Source organism: Pantherophis guttatus, chromosome 7 (assembly GCF_059756535.1).
Source record: "Pantherophis guttatus breed Tessera chromosome 7, ASM5975653v1, whole genome shotgun sequence".
Taxonomy (NCBI): Eukaryota; Metazoa; Chordata; class Lepidosauria; order Squamata; family Colubridae; genus Pantherophis; species Pantherophis guttatus.
In genome coordinates this window covers 91739929-91765999 of record NC_142069.1, presented here as the reverse complement: position 1 = coordinate 91765999, position 26071 = coordinate 91739929, and the positions used below count along the sequence as shown (strand labels likewise).

General features: G+C 42.8%; 1 protein-coding gene across 1 annotated transcript; it reads left to right on the top strand.

The window, feature by feature from the left end:
- The first annotated feature begins 11767 nt into the window (after window positions 1-11767).
- Window positions 11768-22878, top strand: LOC132712655 (phytanoyl-CoA dioxygenase, peroxisomal-like). The gene is made up of 9 exons (XM_060694930.2): window positions 11768-11917; window positions 12593-12648; window positions 14105-14215; window positions 16852-17014; window positions 19148-19229; window positions 19375-19556; window positions 19746-19895; window positions 21046-21183; window positions 21927-22878. The coding sequence occupies exons 1-9, from the start codon at window positions 11837-11839 to the stop codon at window positions 21978-21980; spliced, it is 1017 nt and encodes a 338-aa protein (XP_060550913.2). The 5' UTR covers window positions 11768-11836; the 3' UTR covers window positions 21981-22878.
- Window positions 22879-26071: the final 3193 nt, after the last annotated feature.

The window sequence follows — 26071 nt, the reverse complement described above, 5'->3', positions numbered from 1 at the left end:
TTGCTCTTGTGCAAGTGGATGACTTTTTAACTGTTATGCCTAAACTACTGGGAAGTGAGAGCAAAGCATTTAAATCAGGTTGCTACCTTTAAATTAACTACCACTAAGTTTAAAAAAAGGGGTTTATTTTTCATCTAAAGCAATATAGTGTTTAATTCCCAGTATCATAATGTAAAATGTGACTATTCAAACACCATGAAAACAGGTCAAATGAATACCTCTTCCTGCTAACAGTTGCACATATACAGTAAACGTTTCTGATTCTGGAAGCGTTTACTGAAAACCTGTTTTCTAATCTGGTTAGGTTTATGTATAAAAATGTCTTAAAAAGAGATTGTAACAGGCACCTTTGCAATAAGAACCTTTTCTTGTGCTTACAGTTTTTAAAGAATGAATGAACCTGAAATGGAGAAGTTATTCTGAACGATCTCATACATGCAGCAGGACTTTTTGAGTGAAGATAGCTACCGTTACTTGTGTTCTTTGGTGGTTGGATTTTAACCTTTTTATTTTATTTTTTTGTATGCAATAATCTGGTATTACACTCTTGCACATTGTGAACTTGTCCTTAAATTTTGATTATATAATTTTAAAACACAAAACATTTCACATGTGAGGTTGTGTGCCATTTTGAGAGAAACGGCAGCAATATATATGGGAGTTTGTATGTATTTTGGTTCCTATTCCGTATTTCTCCACTTGAGAATACATCATTATTGAAACTCGTACTACTCCTACACGTAGGAAATCAATGCAAATAGAAGCGAATATTTATAGCTCAGGGTTGAACTGGCCGGGGAGTCAGGGCACCTTGGTGTTGTCTAAGCTTCAACTGTTTTCTTGCAGACATTTCATTACCCAGCTAGGTCACATAATCAGAGCTAGAACAGAATGGCATTTTCTCTCTCTCTCTCTCTCTCCCCCTCTCCCCCCCCCTCTCTCTCTCAAAATCAGATACCCACAAAACTTTATCGAAGAGTGCCTCGCTGCTCGACCCATGACCAGTACAGGAAGTCCTCGACTTAACAACAGTTCGTTTAGTGACAGTTCGAAGTTACAACAGGACTGAAAAAAGGGACATGACCATTTTCCACACTTATGACCATTGCAGGATCCCCTGCAGTCAAGTGATTTACATTTGGATGTTTGGCAACCGGCTCACATTTAGGACGGCCACCGTGTCCCGGAGTCACACGATCCGTTTTTGCGACCTTCTGACAAAGCAAAGTCAGACGGTTGTTAAGCGAATCCGGGAAGCCCGGATTCGCTTAACGACCGTCTGACTGAGAACTGCAGTGATTCGCTTAACAAATGTGGAGAGAGAGGTCGTAACGTGGGGCAACGCTCAATAAATTTTCTTACTTAGCAACTTAAATTGTGGGCTCCATTGTGGGCATAAGTCGAGGACTCCCTGTAAAAGCAACACGAGCTGTGAGAAGGATAACACTGATATATTTTGAAAACATCCAATTGTATTGACCACCGAAGCACACTGACCGACTCCATCAACGGCTGCAAGGAAACAGCCAAGCTCAGAGACCACCAAGGACCCCCTCAACCAATGCAAAATGACTCCCAATATAGTTTATATAGCTTGCTCACTCTTTTCATCAACTTCCTCTGTATATCCTTTAACCATCCTGGCAAAAGGCGTTATGGACTCTCTTAAGGAATCCTTTGATTTATAATTAGCAGTGGCTCGAGTAATTTCTGAGTGGCAAATGAATTTTAGCAACTCTCCTATGGCAAACATTTGTTTGGTGGCAGAGGTTAATTTAATTCTACAATGTACAGTGGGCAGTTGGAAATACAGAGCGGATTTTGTCAAAATTATTTGGTACACAAGTCTTCAAGTCACCTTGTTTTTTTTCACTTACCTTTTTTTTTTTTAATGTTCAGAAAGAACCATTTCAACCGAGCAATTTTTTTTATAAAAAAACAATGTAATGTTTGACTGTGTTTTGCAGAAAATGCGGTGGAATAAATTACCAGTTCAGTGATAATGGAATCCGACTTCTGTAGTTAAATGGTTGGTTTGTTGATTTGAGAAAAATGTCATTTATTCTCCAGAAGGGCTTCTCGAAACTTAATTTCTTTGATTTTTGATTCTGCTAGAGATGATGTAGCAGAGAAAGCAAAATACAACACTTTGTTACACGTAGTTATTTATATACAACCCATTCCCATCATGTTTCGGAACATCTTTTAAAAATACCCCTAAAAACAATAATTGTGTAGGAGCGCTTACAGTGATGCTCATTTATTTATGGAGGAAAATGATCGAAAGCTACATCATTAAAATAAATATTTAATTCTGTTTCTGAAATGTTTAAAACTTCAACAGGTTAGGACAAATTCTGAATTGACGTTTAATATTTGGATCTCAGACGTAAGGGCCAAAATACCTTTTGAAATCAGTGAATCTATTTTCAAAGTCTAAATATTTTCATTTAGATACTACTGACATATAGAAGACAAATTAGGTAGAATTGCAACCTATCTTAATGTAAACATAGAACTAAATTAGTTTCCTTAGCTTACATGTGTTAAATTTCAGCTTCCATAATTCTTAGCAAGGTCTAAAGGGGATGTAGAATTGAGATATCTTGAAGGCAAGTAATTTGAAAATGTTAAGAAAGTTCTATGAATTTCCTTGATTAATAATGTCTTACTTGTGGCTTTTATATTGCAATGTTACAAATAGGAAACAGCATCTTAAAAGTCTAAGCTGGTTGGTTACTGCACAAATATTGCTGGATTATAAAACGTGTTATATAATACATGGATAATAATCCTGAGAAAGGAAAGGAATTAATAAGGTATGAAAGGATGGTGATTTTTATTAAATCTGTGTTTAGGTATGGTGTGTGCATTTTTATACTGATTAACGTAACAATAAACATTCTGGGGGGGGGGTTAATCTGTAAGAAATTGTGTTAAATTTTCTAATAAATTCTTTGCTTAGCAGTCAGAATCTTCTGTAAACTTTAATGGCACACCATGAGACATGGATTTTGGAACAAAACAGAAAATCAGGGTTATTTGGATATGGCATTAGTAAGTCTTTTTTAAATGAAAAAGACAGTTGTGAATCTAGATAACTTCATTTTTTTTCTTTCCCAATTGAAGGGTTTCTGATAAATTTCACTCCAACCCATTTCTTAGTGAGAACTGAAAGTGTATTTAAAAAAAGAACAGCCCACCCTTACTAAATCAATTTTCTTTTACTTTTGCAATGACCATTTTTATTATAACATGTTTTCTCAGAAGTACAATTTGAATAGAATAGAATTCTTTATTGGCCAAGTGTGATTGGACACACAAGGAATTTGTCTTTGGTGCATAAGCTCTTTGTACATAAAAAGAAAAGATACATTTGTCAAGAATCATAAGGTACAACATGTAATGATAGCCATAGGGTACAAATAAGCAATTGAATCATATTAGGAAACAGTCAATATAAATCATAAGGCTGCCAGCAACAAGGTTACAGTCCTACAGTCATAAGTGGGAGGAGATGGGTGGTAGGAATGATGAGAAGATTAATAGTAGTGCAGACTTAATGAATAGTTTGACAGTGTTGAATTATTTGTTTAGCAGAGTGATGGCGTTCGGGAACAAACTGTTCTTGTGTCTAGTTGTTCTGGTGTGCAGTGCTCTATAGCAGTGGTCCCCAACCCCCGGTCCGCGGACCAGTGCCGGGCCGTGGAGTACCTGGCACCGGGCCGCGCAGCGGCCGGGGGACATGAACGCTGCAGCGCAAAGGCTCCTGGGCCGTGCGCAAAAGCTCCTGGGCCGTGCGCAATGGGCCGTGCGCAAAAGCTCCTGGGCCGTGCCCCCACCCCTGTGCGCGGGCCGCGGCGATAAAAAGGTTGGGGACCACTGCTCTATAGCATCGTTTTGAGGGTAGGAGTTGAAACAGTTGATGTCCAGGATGTGAGGGGTCTGTAGATATTTTCACAGCCCTCTTTTTGACTCGTGCAGTATACAGGTCCTCCATGGAAGGCAGGTTGGTAGCCATTGTTTTTTCTGCAGTTCTAATCATCCTCTGAAGTCCGTGTCTGTCTTGTTGGGTTGCAGAACCAAACCAGGCAGTTATGGAGGTGCAGATGACAGACTCAATAATTCCTCTGTAGAACAGAATCAGCAGCTCCTTGGGCAGTTTGAGCTTCCTGAGTTGGCGCAGAAAGAACATTCTTTGTTGTGCTTTTTTGATGTCATTTTTGATGTTCGGTATCCATTTTAAGTCTTGAGATATGATAGTACCTAGAAACTTGAAGGTCTCTACTCTTGATACTGTGTTGTCTAGTATTGTGAGAGATGGAAGTATGGAAGGGTTTCTCCTAAAGTCCACCACCATTTCTACAGTTTTGAGTGTGTTCAGTTCCAGATTGTTCTGGTTGCACCACAAGGCTAGTTGTTCAACCTCCCGTCTGTATGCGGATTCATCGTTGTCTCGAATGAGACCGATCACTGTTGTATCATCTGCAAACTTCAGAACTTTAACAGATGGATCGTTTGAGATGCAGTCATTGGTGTACAGAGAGAAGAGATGTGGAGAAAGCACATAGCCTTGGGGGGCTCCTGTGCTAATTGTACAGGTATCACCTGCTGCTTCCTGTCTGTTAGGAAGCTTTTGATCCATTTACAAGTGTGAACAGGTGCAGCTAGCTGATTAAGCTTGCTTAGAAGAATATCTGGAATGATGGTATTGAATGCTGTGCTGAAGTCTACAAAGAGGACCCTTGCGTAGGTCTTTGGAGATTCAAGATGTTGTAGGAGGTAGTGCAGAGTCATATTAACAGCATCGTCTGTTGATCTATTTACTTGGAAGGCAAATTGCAAGGGGTCTAAAAGCAGATCCGTGATGGTTTTCAGGTGGGCCAGCACTAGCCTTTCAAAGGTTTTCATGACTACAGATGCTAGAGCAACCAGTCTGAAGTCATTCAGTTCCTTGATGGAGGGCTTCTTCGGCACTGGGATGATAGTAGAGTGTTTGAAGCAAGAAGGAACATAGCACATCTCTAGTGATTTATTAAAGATGTGGTGAAGATGGGGGCCAGTTGGTCAGCACAAGCTTTTAAGCAAGAAGGAGTTATCTTGTCTGGACCTGGTGCTTTTCCTGGCTTTTGTCTGTGAAATAGACCTTGCACTTCCTTTTCTGTAATCACCAGAGGCGTTGGGCCTAATGGGATGGGGTCAGTTGTAGGAGGCTTAGCTGTTGTTGGTGTATCTCAGATGGGGATTGTGGAGATGGGTGGCAGTAGTTTTCTCTCAAACCTACAATAAAACACATTCAGGTCATCTGCCAGTTGTTGATTTCCTTCAGCACGGGAAGGAGGTTTGCTGTAACCGATGATATTTTTAAGAGTTTTCCACATGTTTGCTGGTTCATTTGTTGAGAACTGATTCCTTAGCTTTTCAGAGTAGTTTCTTTTTGCTGCTCTGATCTCCCTTGTTAATACATTCCTGGCCTGATCGTACAGCATTCTATCGCCTTTTCTGTAGGCTTCCTCTTTGGTACGACGTAGCTGCTTAAGTTTAGCTGTGAACCAAGGTTTATTGTTAATGTATATTCACAGGTTTCTGGTGAGCACACATAGGTCTTCACAAAAACTAACATACGATGTTACAGTATCTGTAAGTTCATCCAAGTCTGCAGAGATATCTTCAAAAACATTCCAATGTTCAGTCAAGGCAAGCATGTAATTATAGCTTTGCCTCTTCAGCCCAAGTTCTCACTGATTTAATTGTCGGTTTCATGGTTTTAAGTCTTTGTCAACAGTTAAAAGGAGAATCATGCAATGATCAGTGTCCCACAGCTGCCCTTGGTAAAGACATAAATCATCTTTTAATGTCGTGTAGCAATGGTCTTAAGTATTCTTGCCTCACGTGGGACAATTGACATGCTGAAAATACTTTGGTAGCTCTTTTAAGTTACTTAAAATAATTGGAAGAGATCAGGGTATTTAACTTCAGCCCACATAATCTGTTCAGTTAGCATTTGTAATGCATTGTTTACACACGTTTGTGGGGGAGCATACATAGCAATTAGAAATGAAGAAAACTCATGGGGAATAGAATGGTTTGCAATTGATAATTAATGTCTTTAAGTCCACATCACGGAATTTCTCTAATATAGTTATATCTTGGGACCAGCGGCTGTTAATATATAAACATAAGCCTCCTCCATTCTTTTTACCAGATGTTTCTGCTCTGTCTGCTCTTTGTATCTGAAATCCTGGGATATCCAGGCTGCTATCATCAATTGACTCATTTAGCCAGGTTTCAATGCAGCAGAGAGTTGCTGAATTGTAAAAGTCAGAATTGCATCTATTTAAAAGAACTATTTCCTCCATCTTATTAGCGAGTGAATGTAAATTAGTCAGAAATAGTGAAGGGATTTATTTATCTTTTTTATTTATCTTATATAAATTTATCTTTTTATGCAAAAAAGGATAAATAGAAAAATAGAAATACTAAGGAAAATGGGACATTGTATGCTTTTTAAAATATACAATTCAATCGAATCAGTCAGAATAGAGGTGGAAGGGATCTTGGAGGTCTTCTAGTCCAGCCCCCTGCTCAAGCTGGAAACCCTATACCAGTGATGGCTAACCTTTTTGCCATCGCATGCCCAGGGAGGGGGGCAAGCTGGCAAATGGGCCGTTTTCGACCTCCGGCGGGCCTCCGGGTGGGGTGGGGAAGGCTGTTTTCGACCTCCCCAGACTCCTAGAAAGGCTCTGGAAGCTGGGGATAGCAAAAAACGGGCCTTCCCCACCACCCACTGAGGCCAGGAAAGAGCCTGTTTCCCTACTTCTGGTGGGCCCAGAAGACCCGAAAATCTGGTGGCCGGTGCACGCGTACATGCCATAGCTGAGCTCATGTGCCCACTGATATGGCTACGCGTGGCACGTGTGCCACAGGCTCGCCATCACAGCCCTTATACTATTCCAGATAGATGGTTGTCCAATCTCTTCCTAAAAACCTCCAGTGTTGGAGCATTCACAACTTCTGGTGGCAAACTGTTCCACTGGTTAATTGTCCTCACTTAGGAAGTTTCTTCTTAATTCCAGGTTGCTTCTTTCCTTGATTAGTTCCCATCCATTTTTTCTTATCCTGCCTTCTGGTGCTTTGGAAAATAGCTTGACTCCCTCTTCTTTGTGGGAGCCCCTCAAATACTGGAAGACTGCTATCATGTCACCCTTAGTCCTTCTTTTCTCTAGACTGGCCAAACCCAACCCCTACAAATGTTCTTCGTATGTTTTAGTCTCCAGGCCTTCAAACATCTCAGTTGCTCTTCTCGGCGCTTTTTCCAAAGTCTCAACATCTTGTTTTGTGATATGGTGACCAAAATTGGAGGCAATATTCCAGGTGTGGTCTTACTAGGGTTTTGTAAGGCAGTAATAATACTTTATCTGATCTTGATTCTATATCTCTGTTATGCAACCCAGGATTGTATTGGGTTTTCGGGCTAATAGCCACACATTGCTGGGCAATGTTTAAGGGATCGCCCATTAGGACTCCCAAGTTCCCTCTCACAGTTCCCGTTTTTGAGCCAGGTTTTGCCTAATCTCTACTTGTACAAATTGTGGCAAGTTCTCAAAGAGATGGGAGTACCAAACCATCTTATTTGTCTCTTGAGAAACCTATATGCGGATCAAGAAGCAACAAAATATATAGTTTGTTTTAAGCAGTAAATGGTTGGTAAGAGTGTTTATTGGGAAAGGAGTCCGGCAAGGCTGTATACTGTCACCCTGCCTATTTAACTTATACGCAGAGCACATCATGAGAAAGGCGGGCTAGAAGAATCAAAAGTTGGAATTAAGATTGCCAGGAGAAATATCAACAACCTCAGATATGCAGATGATGTCACTCTAATGGCAGAGGAACTAAAGAGCCTCTTGATGCAGGTGAAGAAGGAGAGTGAAAAAGTTGGCTTGAAACTCAATATTAAGAAAACTTAAGATCATGGCATCCAGCCCTCTCAATTCCTGGCAAATAGATGGGGAAGAAATGGAGGCAGTGACAGATTTTAATTTCCTGGGCTCCAAGATCACCGCAGATGGGGACTGCAGCCAAGAAATTAAAAGACCCTTGCTCCTCGGAGGGAAAGCTATGGCAAATCTAGACAGCATACTAAAAAGCAGAGACATCACCCTGCCAACAAAAGTGCGTATAGTCCAGGCGATGGTTTTCCCAGTTGCAATGGATGGCTGTGAAAGTTGGACCATAAGGAAGGCTGAGAAGGCCAAAGAATGGAGGCCTTTGAACTCTGGTGCTGGAGAAGTCTCCTGCGAGTCCCTTGGACTGCAAGGCCATCCAACTGGTCAGTCCTAGAGGAGATCGACCCTGACTGACTGCTCTTTAGAAGGCCAGATCCTGAAGAGGAAACTCAAATGCTTTGGTCACCTAATGAGAAGGAAGGACTCCTTGGAGAAGAGCCTCATGCTGGGAACGATGGAGGGCAAAAGAAGAAGGATGGCAGAGAAGGAGGTGGCTGGATGGAGTCACAGAAGCCTTCAATGGTCTCCAGAGGATGATAGAGGACAGGAAGGCCTGGAGGAACGTGCTCCATGGAGTCGTGATGGGTCAGAAACGACTTTGCAACTAACAAAAACAACAACCACCTTTGGTTTTTCCTACCCAGGTGTAAAACCTTGCTTTTCCCCATGTTAAATTCCATGTTGTCGGATAGGGCCCATTGTTCAAGTTTGTCAAGATCTTTTTGGATCCTGAGCTTCGTCTTCTGCAAATTTGATGAGTTCCCTCATCTAAGTCATTTATAAAAATATTGAGTACTGGGCCTAAGATGGAACCTTATTGAATTCAGTTGAGTATTTGAATAAACTGAATATTTATTCAATATATTTATTGAATTTATAATATAAATATATTTAAGGGATTCAGCTGAATATTTGAATTAAAACTACGGTATTTTTCGGAGTATAAGACGCACCTTCTCCCCCCCCCTAAAAGGGGGTGAAAATTTAGGTGCGTCTTATACACCGAATGTAGCCCCGCCCACCCACTGGCGCCCACCCTTTGGCCTCTGCCTCACAGCAGTTACCTCCTTGCAAGCAAACAGCAAGAAAAAACAGCTCCTTTCAGCTTCAGCACAGCCTAATTAGCACAAGTTGATTGGATTGGCCCCCAACTCTCAGCTGATTTGCTCTCAGCTGTTTTGCGCAGGGCTCTGCTGCTTGCTGCAAAGAGGTAAATTGCTGGAGCAGATTTTTTTTTTCCCCTTGTGCTAATCAAGCTATGCTGAAAATGAAAATGAAAGTAAAGCAGGCTGTTTGCTGTTTGCTGCAAGGAGGCAAAATTGCTCAGAGGCAGAGGGAGATTTTTTTTTCTTCTTTTCCTCACCAAAAAAAGTAGGTGCGTCTTATACTCCGAAAAATACGGTAGATCCCGAGAAATAAAATCAGGATTTTTTTCCATTGACCATTTATGTCCATTTTCATTTGGAATAAGAAATTGGATAAAGCCAGCCGTGTGCGGCAGCAGCCAAAAAAGCTAATGCAATCCTTGGTTGCATAAACACAGGCACAGAATCAAAATCACGTGATGTATTAATATTGCTTTACAAAGCCTTAGTAAGGCCACATCTGGAATATTGCATCCAGTTTTGCTTAACGACATTACAAAAAAGATGTTGAGGCTTTGGGGGAAAAAGTGCAAAGAAGAGCAACTAAAGATGATTAAAGGCCTGGAGAATAAAACATTTGAAAGAATGGTTGCAGGGTTGGCTAAACTAGAGAAAAGAAGGTTTAGGGGGGACATGATAACAGTATTCCAGTACTTGAGGGGCTGCCTCAAAGAGGAAGGAGTCAACTTATTTTCCAAAAGCACCAGAAGGCAAGACAAGAAACAACGGAGGGAAACTAATCAAGGAGAGAAGCAACCTGGAATTAAGGAGAAACTTTCTAACAATGAGAAGAAAAGACTGGACATCCATCAGTCTGAAATTGTGTCGGGTCTCTGATTGAGCAGGGGATTGGAGTAGAACAGGAGTCAGCAACCTGCGGCTCTGGAGCCGCATGTGGCTCTCTCATCCCTCTGCTGCGGCTCCGTCACCCAAAATATGCATCACAACCGCCAATGTGCGACACCCACCGGCACGCGATTTATTGAGCTTTTCAACCCCCGGTAGGCCAACCATGGATAAATCCAAGAAAAGAAAAATTTCAGAAGAAAACAGAATATTTAATTCAACTACATATTCTAGTTCTGTGGCCGCTCAGGAAATAGTCAGAAGGATTTTGTGACTCCTGGTGTTTTCTTTTCTGTGGGAAACGGGTCCAAATCAGTGGTGGGTTGCGCCCGGTTCGGACCGATTCACAAGAACCGGTAGTAAAACCGGCGGGAGGCTCCGCCCACTGACCCGGATGTCGTCATAGGCAATCTGCGCATCGCTCGTACGCGCGCGCAGGCACAATGCAAACCGGTAGTAAAGGTAAGTAGAACCTACAGCAAAGCTGGCTGGGGAATTCTGGGAGTTGAAGTCCACAGATCTTAAAATTCCCGAAGCTGAATTTTGGACGGTATATGCTAGTATATATTAATCTCCAGGGGTCTCTTTATTTATTTATTTTGTATTTGTACCGGACTTTTTTGTGTTTAAGTCCATGACTGGCTTAAGATCATCCTTAGAAGTCGCAGTAGAGTTGAAATTTAAATCCAAATGAAATAAAATCTTTGGTGACTATTGTCACATTGTGTAGAAACAGCCAAACAAGAAAAGTTGGGAATTGTTGCTAATACGGGTAGTCCTTGATTTACAACAGTTCATTTAGTGACCGTTTGAAGTTATGACAGCACCGAAAAAAACCGACTGAAGACTTCTGTTGTATCGAATGCCAGGTTTCCAGAAATTCTCCATCGTTTTTTAGACTTAGCTTGGTTCGGGATGATCAGAGTTTCCCTGCTGAAACTATGGCTAAGGCTGTCCATGGGTTGGGCAATTAAAGAGTCTTTGGACTGCTAGTTAGTATTCATGGATGCACTCTGCTTGTCTTCTGTTGGCTCGGGGCTTCTGGGAGTTGAAGTCCCCACATGTTAAAATTGCCAACCTTGAGAAAGATGGTTATAGAGATACAATACATCTAACTTTCTAAGGCTGTCCAGCACTGTCCTCAAATGGAGCGTCTACAATCTCAGCTTTTGAATAGAACAGAAGAGAAGAGAAAGCATAGAACAGAATATGGAAGGAGAGAGGAAGAGAACAGAAGAGAATGTAGGATGGGATAGGATAGAATAGAATATGGAAGAGGAGAGGAGAGGAAGAGAAAAAAACAAGAGAATGTAGGGTAGAATAGAATATGGAAGGGGAGAGGAAGAGAACAGAAGAGAATGTAGAATAGAATAGAATAGAATAGAATAGAATAGAATAGAATAGAATAGAATAGAATAGAATAGAATAGAATAATAGAATAGAATATGGAAGGGGAGAAGAGAAGAGAAGAGAAGAGAAGAATCCCAATGGCCAAGTGTGATGGGACACACAAGGACTTTGTCTCCGGTGCAGAAACTCTCAGTGTGCAGACAAGCAACAACGGATAAATGCTGAGCATAAAATGCAATCCTAAAATAGCGGACTCTTCTCAAAGCCTCTCTTGCAACGCGCAAGTCCCTTCGCTTCGCTCCTTTCCAGCCCGGCGTGCGCGCAGCGGGGGCGCTTCTTGGGAAGGGCGCAGCGGGGGCGCCTCTTGGCCGGTCGCCCGGCTTCCGACGCCGCCTCCGGAGCACCTGGGCTGCCCTGCTTCCCTTCTCCACCCCTTGCCGGCTATATCCAGCGGTCTCCGAGAGCCGAAGCGCCAAGGATCCTTGCGCCATGGAGAGGCTCGGGAAGCAACGCAGCGCGCCCCTCCGGCTGGGGATCTTGCTCCGGCACCTGCTTCCCCCCGCCGGATTCGTATCCTTCTCCTGCCCACCTGGGCCTCTGGGTCGCCTATCCCGGGACTTTGCACCTTCTGGGCCCCGGGACTGGCAAAGCCCGCAACGTCGGGGTAAAAAAAGCTCAACCGGTTGGAGGAAGACTCCGGGGTCTCTTGGTGCTCTCTGAATTTAGTTGTTTTTCTGGAGACCTTTCACGACCCCACTAGGTTACATCATCAGTGCTTGAAGGGAGGGGGGTTTGCAGAGAGGAGGAGGAGGAGGACTGTGGGGGCCCTTGGTTGAAACAGCTTCCAACTCCTCCCAAGTCTAAAGTAAATTCAATTAAAACTAATTAAGTTAATTAAAACTAAACTCCCACACTAATTCAAGTTCTTGGATGGTTGTTTTGTTCCTCTCATGTTTCTATTTTATATTTCCTTATGTAGGAAGGAAACATTCCACTGGACCCCTTAAAAAAAAAAAGGAACATTTTCAGCTCCTTTATCCATCAAGCTTTTAAATTTCAAACTGGTGGCGGCTGTAAGATAACTTGGGGGGGGGGTGTAATTTAAATGGGAAGACGCTATATTATATTTAATTTCTTTCTGTTTTATGAGAACTCCTGTGATTATAAATGCGTTCCGAGTGTGTTTCCCACGGGAACTTCTGCCATCAAAGCCATCTTTTTAAATTTTCTTAATTTGATGTCAAGACACCTTTTCCAACTTCAGCCCAGGTTGCTCCTGTGACATGCCCAACGCAGTTCTGGTAAGTAGAACTTTACTCTGATTTTCCTCGGATGAAAATAACCTGTGCTTCTAGGAGCAATGTGTGTGATCTTTCTTCCTTTTAACTGCCAGTGGGGGTGTCAACTGATTGGGTGGGAGCTTGGCTGTGTTCTGATTGGGTGGAGTTGTGTTCTGATTGAATACACATAGAAGAGGCGATAGACATCACTTTTAAACGTTCCGGACACCGTGATGTCTATTGCCTCTTCTATAACTATACCTGGGACTCGCATTTTTAGGACAATTCTTAATATATACACATATACATATACATATACATATACATATACATATATATCAGGGGTGAAATCCAGCAGGTTCTGACAGATTCTGAAGAACCGGTAGCGGAAATTTTGAGTAGTTCAGAGGCAAATACCAGCTAGCTGGCCCCAGAGTGGGGTGAGAATGGAGATTTTGCAATATCCTTTCCCCAGGAGTGGGGAGGGAATGGGGATTTTGCAGTATCCTTCCCCTGCCACACCCACCAAGGCACACCACGCCCACCAAGACACGCCCACAGAACCAGTAGTAAAAAAAATTTGAATTCCACCACAGACACACACACACAGTACATGGAATACCAAATATTAACACAATACCAAGTATACAAAACTCCTGATGCCATGCAAAACTTCAGCGCGAGCAAATTTTTCTCACTTTGCAAAACACCTCCAAGGATTCACACAAGAGCCAGAAGCCACAGTTCATTTAATGACCGTTGGAAGTTACAACGGCACTGACAAAAAGGGACTTATGAGGATTTTTCACACTTAACGACCGTTGCAGCATTCCCCACAGGGTCACGTGATTTACATCCGGATGCTTGGCCACTGACTCGTATTTATGACGACCGTAGTGTCCCGGGGTCACGTAATCCCCCTTTTGCGACCTTCTGACGAGGAAAGTCAAGCGGGAAGCCGGATTCACTTAACAACCGCGTGACTCATTTAACAGCTGCAGTGATTCACTTAACAAAAGTGGCGAGAAAAATTGTAAAATGGGGCAAAACTTTTACTTGACAAATTTCTCACTTAGCAACATAAATTCTGGGCTTGATTGTGGTCGTAAGTCGAGGACTACCTCTTCTGGCTCCCCCTCTATCATTTCCCTTCTCCTCTTCAGGACATTATTTCGCATTTCAGGGTTTTGATCTGAAGAACATCTTGTTTTAGGATTTCATGTATCTTCTGTTCAAGGCTTTTTTGGGGCGGGGGCTTGTATTTATTGTGTGGTTCTGTAAAGGAAGGGTCTCCAATCTTGGCAACTTTAAGTCTTGTGGACTTCAACTCCCAGAATTCCTCAGCCAACTTCTGGGAGTTGAAGTCCACAAGTCTTAAAGTTGCCAAGGTTGGAGACCCCTGCTGTAATGTATCCCAAGGCTGCAAGTTTCAATTCCACTTCAAGACAAAAAAAATCAATATTTCATGTCTCCACAGTTACACCTTGGATAATGACGTCTTAACTCCAGAGCAGAGACGTTTCTATGAGGACAATGGATATCTCGTCATCAAAAATCTGGTGGCTGATGAAGATATTGAGCGCTTCAGGTAAAAGAAAGACAGGTATCCTTGACCCATGTGGCTGAAATCATTCAACCCAACACCTTGAATTGCTCTAAGACAGGGCTCTCCAAACGTGGCACACTCTGGGAGTGACTTCAACTCCCAGAAAGCTGAAGTCCACAAGTCCAAGAATTCTGGAAGTTGAAGCCCACAAGTCCAAGAATTCTGGGAGTGGAAGTCCACAAGCCCAAGAATTCTGGGAGTGGAAGTCCACAAGTCCAAGAATTCTGGGAGTGGAAGTCCACAAGTCCAAGAATTCTGGGAGTGGAAGTCCACAAGCCCAAGAATTCTGGGAGTGGAAGTCCACAAGTCCAAGAATTCTGGGAGTGGAAGCCCACAAGTCCAAGAATTCTGGGAGTGGAAGCCCACAAGCCCAAGAATTCTGGGAGTGAAAGCCCACAACTCCAAGAATTCTGGGAGTGGAAGTCCACAAGTCCAAGAATTCTGGGAGTGGAAGTGCACAAGTCCAAGAATTCTGGGAGTGGAAGTCCACAAGTCCAAGAATTCTGGGAGTGGAAGTCCACGAGTCCAAGAATTCTGGGAGTGGAAGTCCACGAGTCCAAGAATTCTGGGAGTGGAAGCGCACAAGTCCAAGAATTCTGGGAGTGGAAGTGCACAAGTCCAAGAATTCTGGGAGTGAAAGCCCACAAGCCCAAGAATTCTGGGAGTGAAAGCCCACAAGTCCAAGAATTCTGGGAGTGGAAGTCCACAAGTCCAAGAATTCTGGAAGTGGAAGCCCACAAGTCCAAGAATTCTGGGAGTGGAAGTCCACAAGTCCAAGAATTCTGGGAGTGGAAGTCCACAAGTCCAAGAATTCTGGGAGTGGAAGCCCACAAGCCCAAGAATTCTGGGAGTGAAAGCCCACAAATCCAAGAATTCTGGGAGTGGAAGTCCACAAGTCCAAGAATTCTGGGAGTGGAAGTCCACAAGTCCAAGAATTCTGGGAGTGGAAGTCCACAAGTCCAAGAATTCTGGGAGTGGAATCCCACAAGTCCAAGAATTCTGGGAGTGGAAGCCCACAAGCCCAAGAATTCTGGGAGTGGAAGTCCACAAGTCCAAGAATTCTGGGAGTGGAAGTCCACAAGTCCAAGAATTCTGGGAGTGGAAGCCCACAAGCCCAAGAATTCTGGGAGTGGAAGTCCACAAGTCCAAGAATTCTGGGAGTGGAAGTCCACAAGTCCAAGAATTCTGGGAGTGGAAGCCCACAAGCCCAAGAATTCTGGGAGTGAAAGCCCACAACTCCAAGAATTCTGGGAGTGGAAGTCCACAACTCCAAGAATTCTGGGAGTGGAAGCCCACAAGTCCCACAAAACTTGAAGTCCACAAGTTTTAAAGTTGCCATGTTTGGTGACTCCCGCTCTAAGAAGTCAATTGGAAACCATGTCATTTGAGCAAACTAGGAATTGCTCTTAATGAACTATGTCACTGCAGTCCAGAAGGTGGTTGTAAGTGTTTCGTCTGGAGTTGTGCAAAATTGTCCATAATTTTTGTAATTACGACAAGGAAGTTTTAATTGTTGTTAACTGTGCTGTTTTTATTATTATAATTGTGGCATGGGAACATCCAGCGGTGTGCACAATAAATAAGCAATCAAGGACATAAGTGTAGGTGGCAGATTGCAATCTACACTTGGAGAACCCTTCGCTTAGATCCTGTGAATTTTCAGAAATGGATCTCTTAGAACAGGGGTCCTGAAACTTTTTAAACAGGGGGCCAATTCACGGTCTCTCAAACTGTTGGGGGGCCGGATCGGTTGGGAGGGTGTGGCTAGGTGGTCATGTGACTGGGTGGGCGTGGCCAATTTAACAGTCCATTGAACAATGCACACAAATTAAACTTTAATTTGTTTTGCTCCTGGGGGTGTTTTATTTGCTTTTGTTTGCATGTTGCTCTTTTGGTTGCCTTTTCTTTTTGCTAGATCGTTTTTTCCATTGTTTAGGAGTCTCGTGGTCCACTTCAGGAAAATCAGTTTTGCTTCAACTCTTCTCAGCCCCAAGGAGCTTGAGAAATCTCTCTCTCTCTCTTTCTGTCTCTCTGTCTCTCTGTCTCTATCTTGTGGAGGCAGTGAAGGTGAACTAATTGCTTCCTGCAAAGGCCACGTCCGTTTGCTCCTCTTTTATGACTTATGGGAGGGGCCAATCATCTCCAAACCTTACTCCTGAGTCGCCCCTTTTGTTTTCTTAATTGTTCTTGCCTTCTGGCAGCTCTGCACATGCGCACACTGGGAACAGGCTCTCGCTGTTCTTCTGCCTCTCTGATGTCAGATTCCGGAGGCTCCGGAGGCGGCACATAACTCCCAGATGGCCCTGGCCCCCTCTCTGCCTCCGACGCAGAGCCCTCGTCTGAGCCTTCCCCAGACTCCAGGACTGGCCCACATTACTCCCCAGCCTCCTCACTGTCCAACTCCGTTGCCAGCTCCGCAGGCTCCCGACGGGCCACAACAGACATACCTAGCTCCCTCGACGGTTCCTCGTACGATTTAGCCTCCAGTATTCTGGAATAATTCCTTTTTGATTCCCAATGGAAAGTCTTAGGTGGAATGAATGCAAAAGTAGAGGAGTTCTGGATGCCAATTTAAAATGCTTTAACCTTTTCTTTTTTTTTTAACCAACTGTTTTCAGAGAGGAGTTTGTAAAGATATGCAGAAAGGAAGTGAAGGTGCTTGGAATAACCATCATGAAAGACATCACGATTGTCAAGTCTGAAGCCGACGAGAATAACGTTTCCAAATTGCAGGATTTCATCTATAGCGAGGAGCTCTTTTGGTACTGCACCTTACCTCAGGTGAAAGCGGGACTGTTCCGAAATCCTAAAAATTTGCATAAACATCTTCCCATCTCAAAAGAATTTACCTTATGCGTGGCCAGTATCTGAAAATGACATTTAACACAGCTGGGTACTTAAGCAAAATGCTTCGGTTGAGATCGGCATACGTGGGACTGATTGGGGTAGATTGCAGGGGTGACACCGAAATATAATTTTATCATATTTTATCTGTATCTTAAATTATTGTTATTTTATTCCAATGTCATTTTACACTGTACTTTATTCCAATTTCATTTTAAATTGTAGTTTATCCAATTCCACTTTAAATTGCTTTTATCAAATTTTTTAGTAATAATTCGTTTCTGGAACTCTGCACTTTGATATGGCCCAAGGGCTAATCAGTCAATCAATCAAATAAAGACAAAAAAAAAAAAAACCCCAAAACCCAAAACAATTCTAAAGATGGGATTTTGGTATAAACGACTGATTTCATTCAAGATGATTTGTGTTTGTGTGTACAAAATTGTCGTTTGTTTGTTGCCCAATTGACGTCTGGCTTCCCTGACTTCACAAAAATAGATAACGAAGAGCTAACTTCTGTTGTGCTTAAATGGAACTGTTGTGGAATGATTAGGACAAAGCAACATTCCTAGGTTAGTCAGAGACAGTGTATTGCACAAGGTTCAGAGCCAGTTTTTACATGAAGCTTTGAACAACGAGAGAACTCTGTTACAATGGTTTTATACACTTCTAAGACAAAGGATTCTGTTAACTCAGCAGTTTATATGGTCATATACATTTGTTATATTTAATTGACATTTCCTAATTACTAAAGTTTCATATTATTCTTGCCAAACAATCATAATTCTTCTGTAAATTACTGGAGCATAGATTCAAATTATCTTCTGTTGATAGACGATTTTTAACTCATATGGATCCCCTTGATCTAACCAACCTTTAAGCTGTATGTTCCTTTCTTCTGACAACTTAGAGGCCTCCTAAAAGTATCAAAAGGATTTTGGCTGAGTTTGTAATTTTTCCAACCGGATGCATTTTCTGCCTTTAGAATAGAGTGAATAGAAAGTTATCCAGTGGTCATCTATCAGAGCCCACTTCATTTACATTACTTTTATCTTCTAATTTCTCCCTCTTTTGTCTAACTACTGGTAAAACAAATCCCACGTTAAAAAATATTCTGTTTCTTCCTTGTCTTTTATTTTTAATGTCAGTCTATCCATCTCCGCACAGTCTAATATTTTTCTAGTTTATATTTTCACCTGTCGGGGTATCTTCATTTTTCCAATATTGTGCAAATACAGTTCTTGCATCAGCAGGTGTCGTATTAAACACATCATCCCTTTATTGTATTTCTGGCATTATACCGAACAAAAATATTTCTGGTTTTAGGTCTTACGTGTTGCTCTGTCGTTTTTTTCCTAACCGTGTATGTATCCCCAACCAGGGGTGAAATGCTCCCGGTTCGGACCGGATCACCTGATCCGGTAGCGATGGAGGCAGGTGGTTCGGAGAACCAGTAGCAAAAATCCTTGCCCCACCCCTGCCATGCCCAGCTGAGCCGCACAATCATCAGAGGCTTTTTTTTTTTTTAGTTTTTAAAAGCATTTTTTCTACAACCTCTTCGGCCGAAAAAATGCTTTTAAAAGTAAAAGAAAAAGCCTCCGATGATCGCACGGCTCAGCTGGGATCGTCAGAGGCTTTTAAAAGCATTTTTTCTACAACCTCTTCAGAAGTTTTAAGAGCCTCTGACGATCCCAGCTGAGTCTTTTGTCATCAGAGCCTTTTGAAAGCATTTTTTTACAACCTCTTTGTCAAAGAGGTTGTAGAAAAAATGGTTTTAAAAGTTAAAAAAAAAAATTGGCCACGCCCACCCAGTCACATTACCCTCCCCCAACTAAGCCACGCCCACAGAACCAGTAGTTACACATTTTAGATTTCACCACTGCCCCTGCCCCACCCTTTCTGTCAGGCTGCCATCCAAGCGAAGCAGAGCCGAAGCCCCATGATGGCAGATCTGACAGTTACCGCCGACTATTTTCCGTATCGCTTTTTGGTTTTTAATCATTCCATCGTAAGGATTTGTGGCGGCTTTAAATATCTCTTTCTTTTCTGAGCTGGTTTTGTTTCCTTTAGGTCTTAAAATACGTCGAATGCTTCACGGGGCCGGACATCATGGCTATGCACACCATGCTGAACAATAAACCTCCCGATACAGGTGAGACGCAGGTGAATTAACAGGTGAGAAGAAGCTCAGGGAGCACCAGGGACCCCTCCTGTCAACCCTGCGCGAGAAATAATTCTCCTTTGTTGCTAGCGTTACTCCCTCTTTCCGAGACCATGGAATTCCTCCTCCTTTCCAGGCAAGAAAACCTCTCGTCATCCTTTGCATCAGGATCTTCATTACTTCCCCTTCCGGCCTGCCGACCGAGTTGTTTGTGCCTGGACCGCAATGCAAAAGGTGGACCGGACAAACGGATGCCTGGTTGTGTTGCCAGGGACTCACAAGGGCGGCCTGAAGGAGCACAAATACCCGGATTGGGAGGTAAACGACGGAGAGGGAGAGGCATGATTGGCGTCAAAAAGCTAGGGTATGGGTGGTTCTCGACTTACGACCAAAGAAATCACTTAGCGACCGACCTGAAAAAGAGGAACTTGCAACCCGGATTCAAAGTTCTGACGGTCCCCCCACCCCCTGCCTGTCATCCAGTTCTACCTTGTTTTTTCCCCCCAGGGTGGTGTAAACAAGATGTACCATGGGATCCATGACTACGACGAGAGTCTTCCCAGAGTCCACCTCCCCATGGAGAAAGGAGACACCGTCTTCTTCCACCCCTTGATCATTCACGGCTCCGGAAGAAACAGGACGGAAGGATTTCGGAAGGTAATCCAGACACCCATAATGTCTGAAGGGCGTCGGAAGGTCCCCCGAGACCCTCACCTGCTGGGTTCAAAGCAAGGACTTTCTGTGTCTTACCTGAACATTTATTTGGGCCTCTTTCTTAATGGTTTTGGTTAATAAGGCTTGGAACGTGGCCAATTCGCATTTAATCGTGAAAATAAAAAACGGTATAACTTCTCTCTGTCTCTTTCCCTCCCTCTCCCACTCCCCCCTCTCTCTTCCTCCCTCCCTTTCTCTCTCTCCTCCTCCTCTCCCTCCCTCTCTTTCTTTCTTCCTCCTCCTCTCCCACTCCCTTCTCTCTCCCTTCTTTCTTCCCTCTCTCCCTCTCTCCCTCTTTCTCCCTCCTTCTCTCCCTCCCCCTTCCCACTCCCCTCTCACTCTCCCCCCTCTCCTCCTCCTTCCTCTCTCCCTCCATCTCTCCCTCCCTTTCTCCCTCCCTCTTTCTTGCTCTCCCTCTTTCCCTCTTGCTCTCCCCCCTCTCTCTTCCTCCCTCCCTTTCTCTCTCTCCTCCTCTCTCTCCCTCTCTTTCTTTCTTCCTCCATCCCTCCCTCTCCTCCTCCTCTCCCTCCCTCTCCTCCTCCTCTCCCACTCCCTTCTCTCTCCTTCTCCCCCTCTCCTCCTTCTCTCCTCTCTTCCTCTCTCCCTCCCTCTCTCTCTCCCTTTCTCCCTCCCGCTTTCTTGCTCTCCCTCTTTCCCTCTTGCTCTCCCCCTCTCTCTTCCTCCCTCCCTTTCTCTCTCCTCCTCTCTCCCTCTTTCTTTCTTCCTCCCTCCCTCCCTCTCCTCCTCCTCTCCCTCCCTCCCTCTCCTCCTCCTCTCCCACTCGCTTCTCTCTCCTTCTCCTCCTCTCCTCCTTCTCTCCTCTCTTCCTCTCTCTCCCTCCCCCTTCCCACTCCCCTCTCCCTCTCCCCCTCTTCTCCTCCTTCCTCTCTCCCTCCCTTTCCCTTTCCCTCTCCCTCTCCCCCCTCTCCCGCTTTCTCCCACTTTCCTCCTTCCTCTCCCTGTCTCTCCCTCTCTCCCTCCTTCCCTCTCCCTCCCTCTTTTTCGCTCTCCCTCCCTCTCTCCCTCTTTCCCGCCTTCTCCCTCTTTCCTCTTTCCTCCTTCCTCTCCTCTCTCTCCCTGTCTTTTAATGCAGGCTATTTCTTGCCATTACGCCAGTAGTGACTGCTACTATATTGACGTCAAAGGGACCACCCAGGAAATTTTAGAGAAGGAAGTGGGAGATATTGTAAGGCGGAGGTTTAATATGGCTGGTTCCTCGGTGGATTTGAAAGTAAGTATTTTCTTTCCTTTTTTTTTCACATTGAAAAGCATTTGGCCTTCTGCTTCTCTTATAAGGCGTTCAATCCTTCTCCCTAATTAAGAAGTATGTAAAAAAAAACGCCATTTCTGCAGAATTTATATCTTTGGATGCTGCGCTTGTCTGCTTATCGGTATTTCTTCTCTGAGATTGGAAGGGGCTAAGTTTCTCCATGAGACAGGAATAAATCGTGAATTATATTTCCTATAACTGGACCTTCGTTTGGAGGCTAGTAGTACAGACAGTCCTCAATTTATGAGCACAGTCGGGAGTAGGATTTCCGTTGCTAAACGAGGAAGTCATTAAGTGTGCCCGATTTTATGACCCTTCTGGCCACAGCTGATAAGCAGATCAGTTGCCGTTGTTAAGTGAATCTTGGCAGAAGGTCGCAAAAGGGGATCACGGCACACACACACACACACACGTCATAAATCCGAGTCAGTTGCCGAGCTGTCTGAGTTTTGATCACGTGACCACGGGGAGGCTTACAACGGTCGTAAGTGTGAAAAAAACCGATCCTAAGTCGCTTTTTTCAGCGCCGTTGTCACTTCCAAGATCACTAAATGAACTGTCGTAAGTGGAGGACTACCTGTATTGTGTTCCGAACATGGAAAAATCTTTTTAAATGGACGTTCAAGGCATTAACTAAACTCAACCTCTTTATACCTTCCCGTGCGAATCAGGATAAATCTCATTATTTCTGTTTTGTTTCTCAGGATGCTGCTTTAATACGGTGTCGACTGGTTAAAGGGGAGAAAAAAAATCTTTAAAACTCTGTTTGGATCCATTCTCCAATCAGCGAAGAAGCCTCGGAAAATTCAGCATTTATTTTTTCTTACTTTTTTGGGGGAAGGACTGTGCGGTTAGTAATAATCTCGATAGCACTTTGAAGCGCTATCTGCATCTGGGACTCAATTCAAGGCTGCAATTCTAGGCACATAAATTGTCAGCTACAATGACTATGGTGAAATTTCTTTCTGATTAAAAAAATAAATGATTAGAATTTAAGCTGCAATTCTATATAAGTTTTACTTAGATTCTAAGAATTTAAACTGGTGTCCTACTCTTGTCTAACAATAAGAAACCTGAGCTCAGTTGGATTTTTAACTATACGTGCATAGAATTATATATTTAATTTAACAACTGTAACTGATGTATTTTAAGTAATTTAAATAAATTATATTTTTGCAGTGTTTGGAAAAACCTCAAGACCTCTTTAAACAGTGCCTCATTTCTCAGAGCTAGAGCAATTTTAGATTTTTCTTTGAAGGAAAATCTTTTATTTTAATGGCAAGCATTTCTTCTCATAGTTTTTTCACCAGGGTGCAGAGTTTTAGATAGTAACCCGGTTTTTCCGGTTTTCAAAAGTTGGAAGGAGCTGTTTTATTTGAGAAGAATATCATGGACTGGAAAAGGTAGAAGAAGAATCAAGCAATGATTGAAAGCAGATTTCCAGTTTCTGCGTGTGAGCTTTTTCTTACATTAGAAGACGACATGAAAAGTGGATTCGTTTTTTCCTCTCTTTTTTTTTTCTTGTTCCTCTTCAGTTAAAGTTTCTGAAATATTTCTTCCAAGGGAGACTTTGAAGAGGAGGAGCAAGGAAAATCTTGTCCTAAGCAATGAAGAGATATAATTGTGATGCCAAAATAAAATAATAAATGAAAAACATGGTTTCCCTGTTTTGAATAATCTTACTTTTCTTACAAGAAATAAGCAAAAAGTATCATTGAGTCAAATGAATTGGATAGCCAGCAGATTTCAAACCAAATCTAAACCTTTATGGTCAATGCACAACATCTGTACAATGAAATTGAATTTTGAACATCTTTCAAAGTTAAACTAACCAGGGTGAGGGGTAGATTTTGACAGTGCCATCTTGTGACCGAGCAGCATAAAAAATTGATGAAATGGAGATCAGTCATTCATCCCAATCCCCTTGAGAGAGAAATCAATCTCACAGGAGATAAACAAAATCAAGCAAATCTAGCATTTTACTAGATGCCATTGCTTGCACTGTACAGTATAGACCACAAGGTGGCAGTGGTCTGCTAAAAGTTGAAAAGTTTTCTGCCCAAAGTATTACTGATCCCTCTGAAAGAATTATAACTATTACAGGTTCACAATAGAATCTCTTTTAAAAAATACACCAGGCACCAGTGGTGGGTTTCAAAATTTTTATTACCGGTTCTGTGGGTGTGGCTTGGTGGGCATGGCATGGCTTGGTGGACGTGGCAGAGGAAGGATACTGTAAAATCTCCATTCCCTCCGAACTCCAGCGGAAGGTTACTGCAAAATCCCCATTTCCTTTCAATCAGCTGGGACTCGGGAGGCAGAGAATAGATGGGGATGGGGCCAGTCCGAATTTTTACTACCGGTTCTCCGAACTACTCAGAATTTTCGCTACCGTTTCTCCAGAACTGGTCAGAACCTGCTGAGACCCACCTCTGCCAGGCACCCATAATATTGTACCATCCATTGAGAATGGACTGGGATGATCTGAACCTGTGCGAGACAAGGAGCCGTTTCTTACTCATAGAAGTGTGCATTGTGAGTCTAAGCCTTTGTGTGTATAATGAAGAAGAATTATTCATATGGTGTTTTGTTTCTTTTGCTGGAAGAGAACTATTGAGCTGTAGGCACCACAGGAGGAGCACCAGGTTAGTTTTACGCAGGAGAAAAATATCAGGGCTCAGACAGCTGTTTTTCGCAACCTATAAATGATATTAGGCCACACTGCAATGCTTAACATGAATAAGGTCTGGAAAAGCAGGGATATTGATATACAGTAAATAAATGAATCGGGCTAGTTGGAGCAATACTTCCTTTCACGGGTGTGAAAGTTGGGACGTTAGGAATGGCCGATCAAAGAAGAATTGGTGCTGGAGTAAATTATTGCACATACCCTGGACAGCTGGAGTAACCAACAGAGAAGTGTTCAATTGAATAAAACCAGACACATCGTCAGAAGCTAGAAACACAAAGCTGAATCTGGTTTACTTCGGCCATGTCATGAGCTCAAACTCACTGGAGAAGTCCATTGTCCATTGTCCTTCTCATCCTCATCAGCCACCTCCAGACCGCCTCTCTCTCTTTCTCTCTCTCTCTCTCTCCCCCTCCCTCCTCCCTCCCTCCCTCCCTCTTTCTCTCTCTCTCTCTCTCTCTCTCTCTCTCTCTCTCTGACAGCTCCATTCCCTCTTCCCCCTCAAGAGCTCTCAGTCACTTACAACCAGTCCTTACACATAACAACTGTCGCAACATTGCTACAGTCAAAATATCAAAATTTGGGCGCCTGGTAACCAGCGTATATTTACAAAGGTCCTAACATCGGAATGTGACTGACTTAACAACTGCCTTGCTTGACAATGGAAATTCTGGTCCCGGTTCTAACTCGAGGACTACTGGTAGTCCCCGATTTACAACGGTTCATTTAGTGACCAAAGTTACAACGCCACCGAAAAAAGTGTCTTGGGACCATTTCTCACACTTTTCAAGATATCTATGGACTTCAACTCTCATGCTGGCTGGGGAATTCTGGGAGTTGAAGTCCACAGATCTTAAAATTCCTGAAGCTGAATTTTGGACAGTATATGCTAGTATAGATTAATCTCCAAAAGATTAATAAATCTTTTTATTTATTTTTTTAGCATACCGGGTTTTTTTATGTTTAAGTCCATGACTGGCTTAAGATCATCCTTAGAAGTCACAGTAGAGTTGAAATTTAAACCCAAATGAAATAAAATCTTTGGTGACTATTGTCCCGTTGTGTAGAAACAGCCAAACAAGAAAAGTTGGGAATTGTTGCTAATACGGGTAGTCCTTGATTTACAACAGTTCATTTAGTGACCGTTTGAAGTTAGACAGCACTGAAAAAAACTGACTGAAGACTTCTGTTTTGTTTTGTTTTAATTTGATTTATACGCCCTTCTCCGGAGACTCAGGGCGGCTTACAATGCGTTAAGCAATAGCCTTCATACTTTTGTATATTTATACAAAGTCAGCTTATTGCCCCCACAATCTGGGTCCTCATTTCACCTACCTTAGAAAGGATGGAAGGCTGAGTCAACCTTGAGCCTGGGGAGATTTGAACTTGCAGTAATTGCAGGCAGCTGAATGTTAATAACAGGCTATTAGTCTGCTGAGCTATCCAGGCTCTTCTGTTGTGTTGAATGGCAGGTTTCCAGAAATTCTCCATCCTTTTTTAGACTTAGCTTGGTTCGGGATGCTCAGAGTTTGCCTGCTGAAACTATGGCTAAGGCTGTCCATGGGTTGTGCAATTAAAGAGTCTTTGGACTGCTAGTTAGTATTCATGGATGCACTCTGCTTGTCTTCTGTTGGCTCGGGGCTTCTGGGAGTTGAAGTCCCCACATGTTAAAATTGCCAACCTTGAGAAAGATGGTTATATCACAAGATAAAATAATATTGAAGGTAATGGAATGTGCCGAGATGGACAAACTCACTAAAGAAATCCAAGAAAAGGAAGAATCTGAATACTACCTGGTTTGGCAAAAGTGGTATCAATGGCTGGAGAAAATGAAAATGAAATAAAAAGATGATTCTAAAAGATGTGAACCCAGTTGTGTACCAAATGAGATACAATAGAGTTACAACAAAACTTCAAAAAGTATCATTATATAAGGGGAGATGTGGGAATATACACTGAGAAATACAATTTACCGATGTATTTTCTTAAGAAATAAGGTATCATGTTCAAATGTTGTACATGTTGTGTATTGTTTTACTTGTAGCTGTTTGTGTTCTTTTTTCTTCTTCTCTTCTTTCTGTCTGTGTATGTTTTTAATTCAATAAAAAAAAGAAAGATGGTGATAGAGATACAATATATCTGACTTTCTAAGGCTGTCCA

Coding starts and splice junctions, on each gene's coding strand:
- LOC132712655 (XM_060694930.2), top strand. CDS start 11,837: ATGGAGAGGCTCGGGAAGCAACGCAGCGCGCCCCTCCGGCTGGGGATC. Junction 19,230..19,374: donor CAATAAACCTCCCGATACAG/GTGAGACGCAGG, acceptor CCTCCTTTCCAG/GCAAGAAAACCTCTCGTCAT. Junction 21,184..21,926: donor GTTCCTCGGTGGATTTGAAA/GTAAGTATTTTC, acceptor TTTGTTTCTCAG/GATGCTGCTTTAATACGGTG.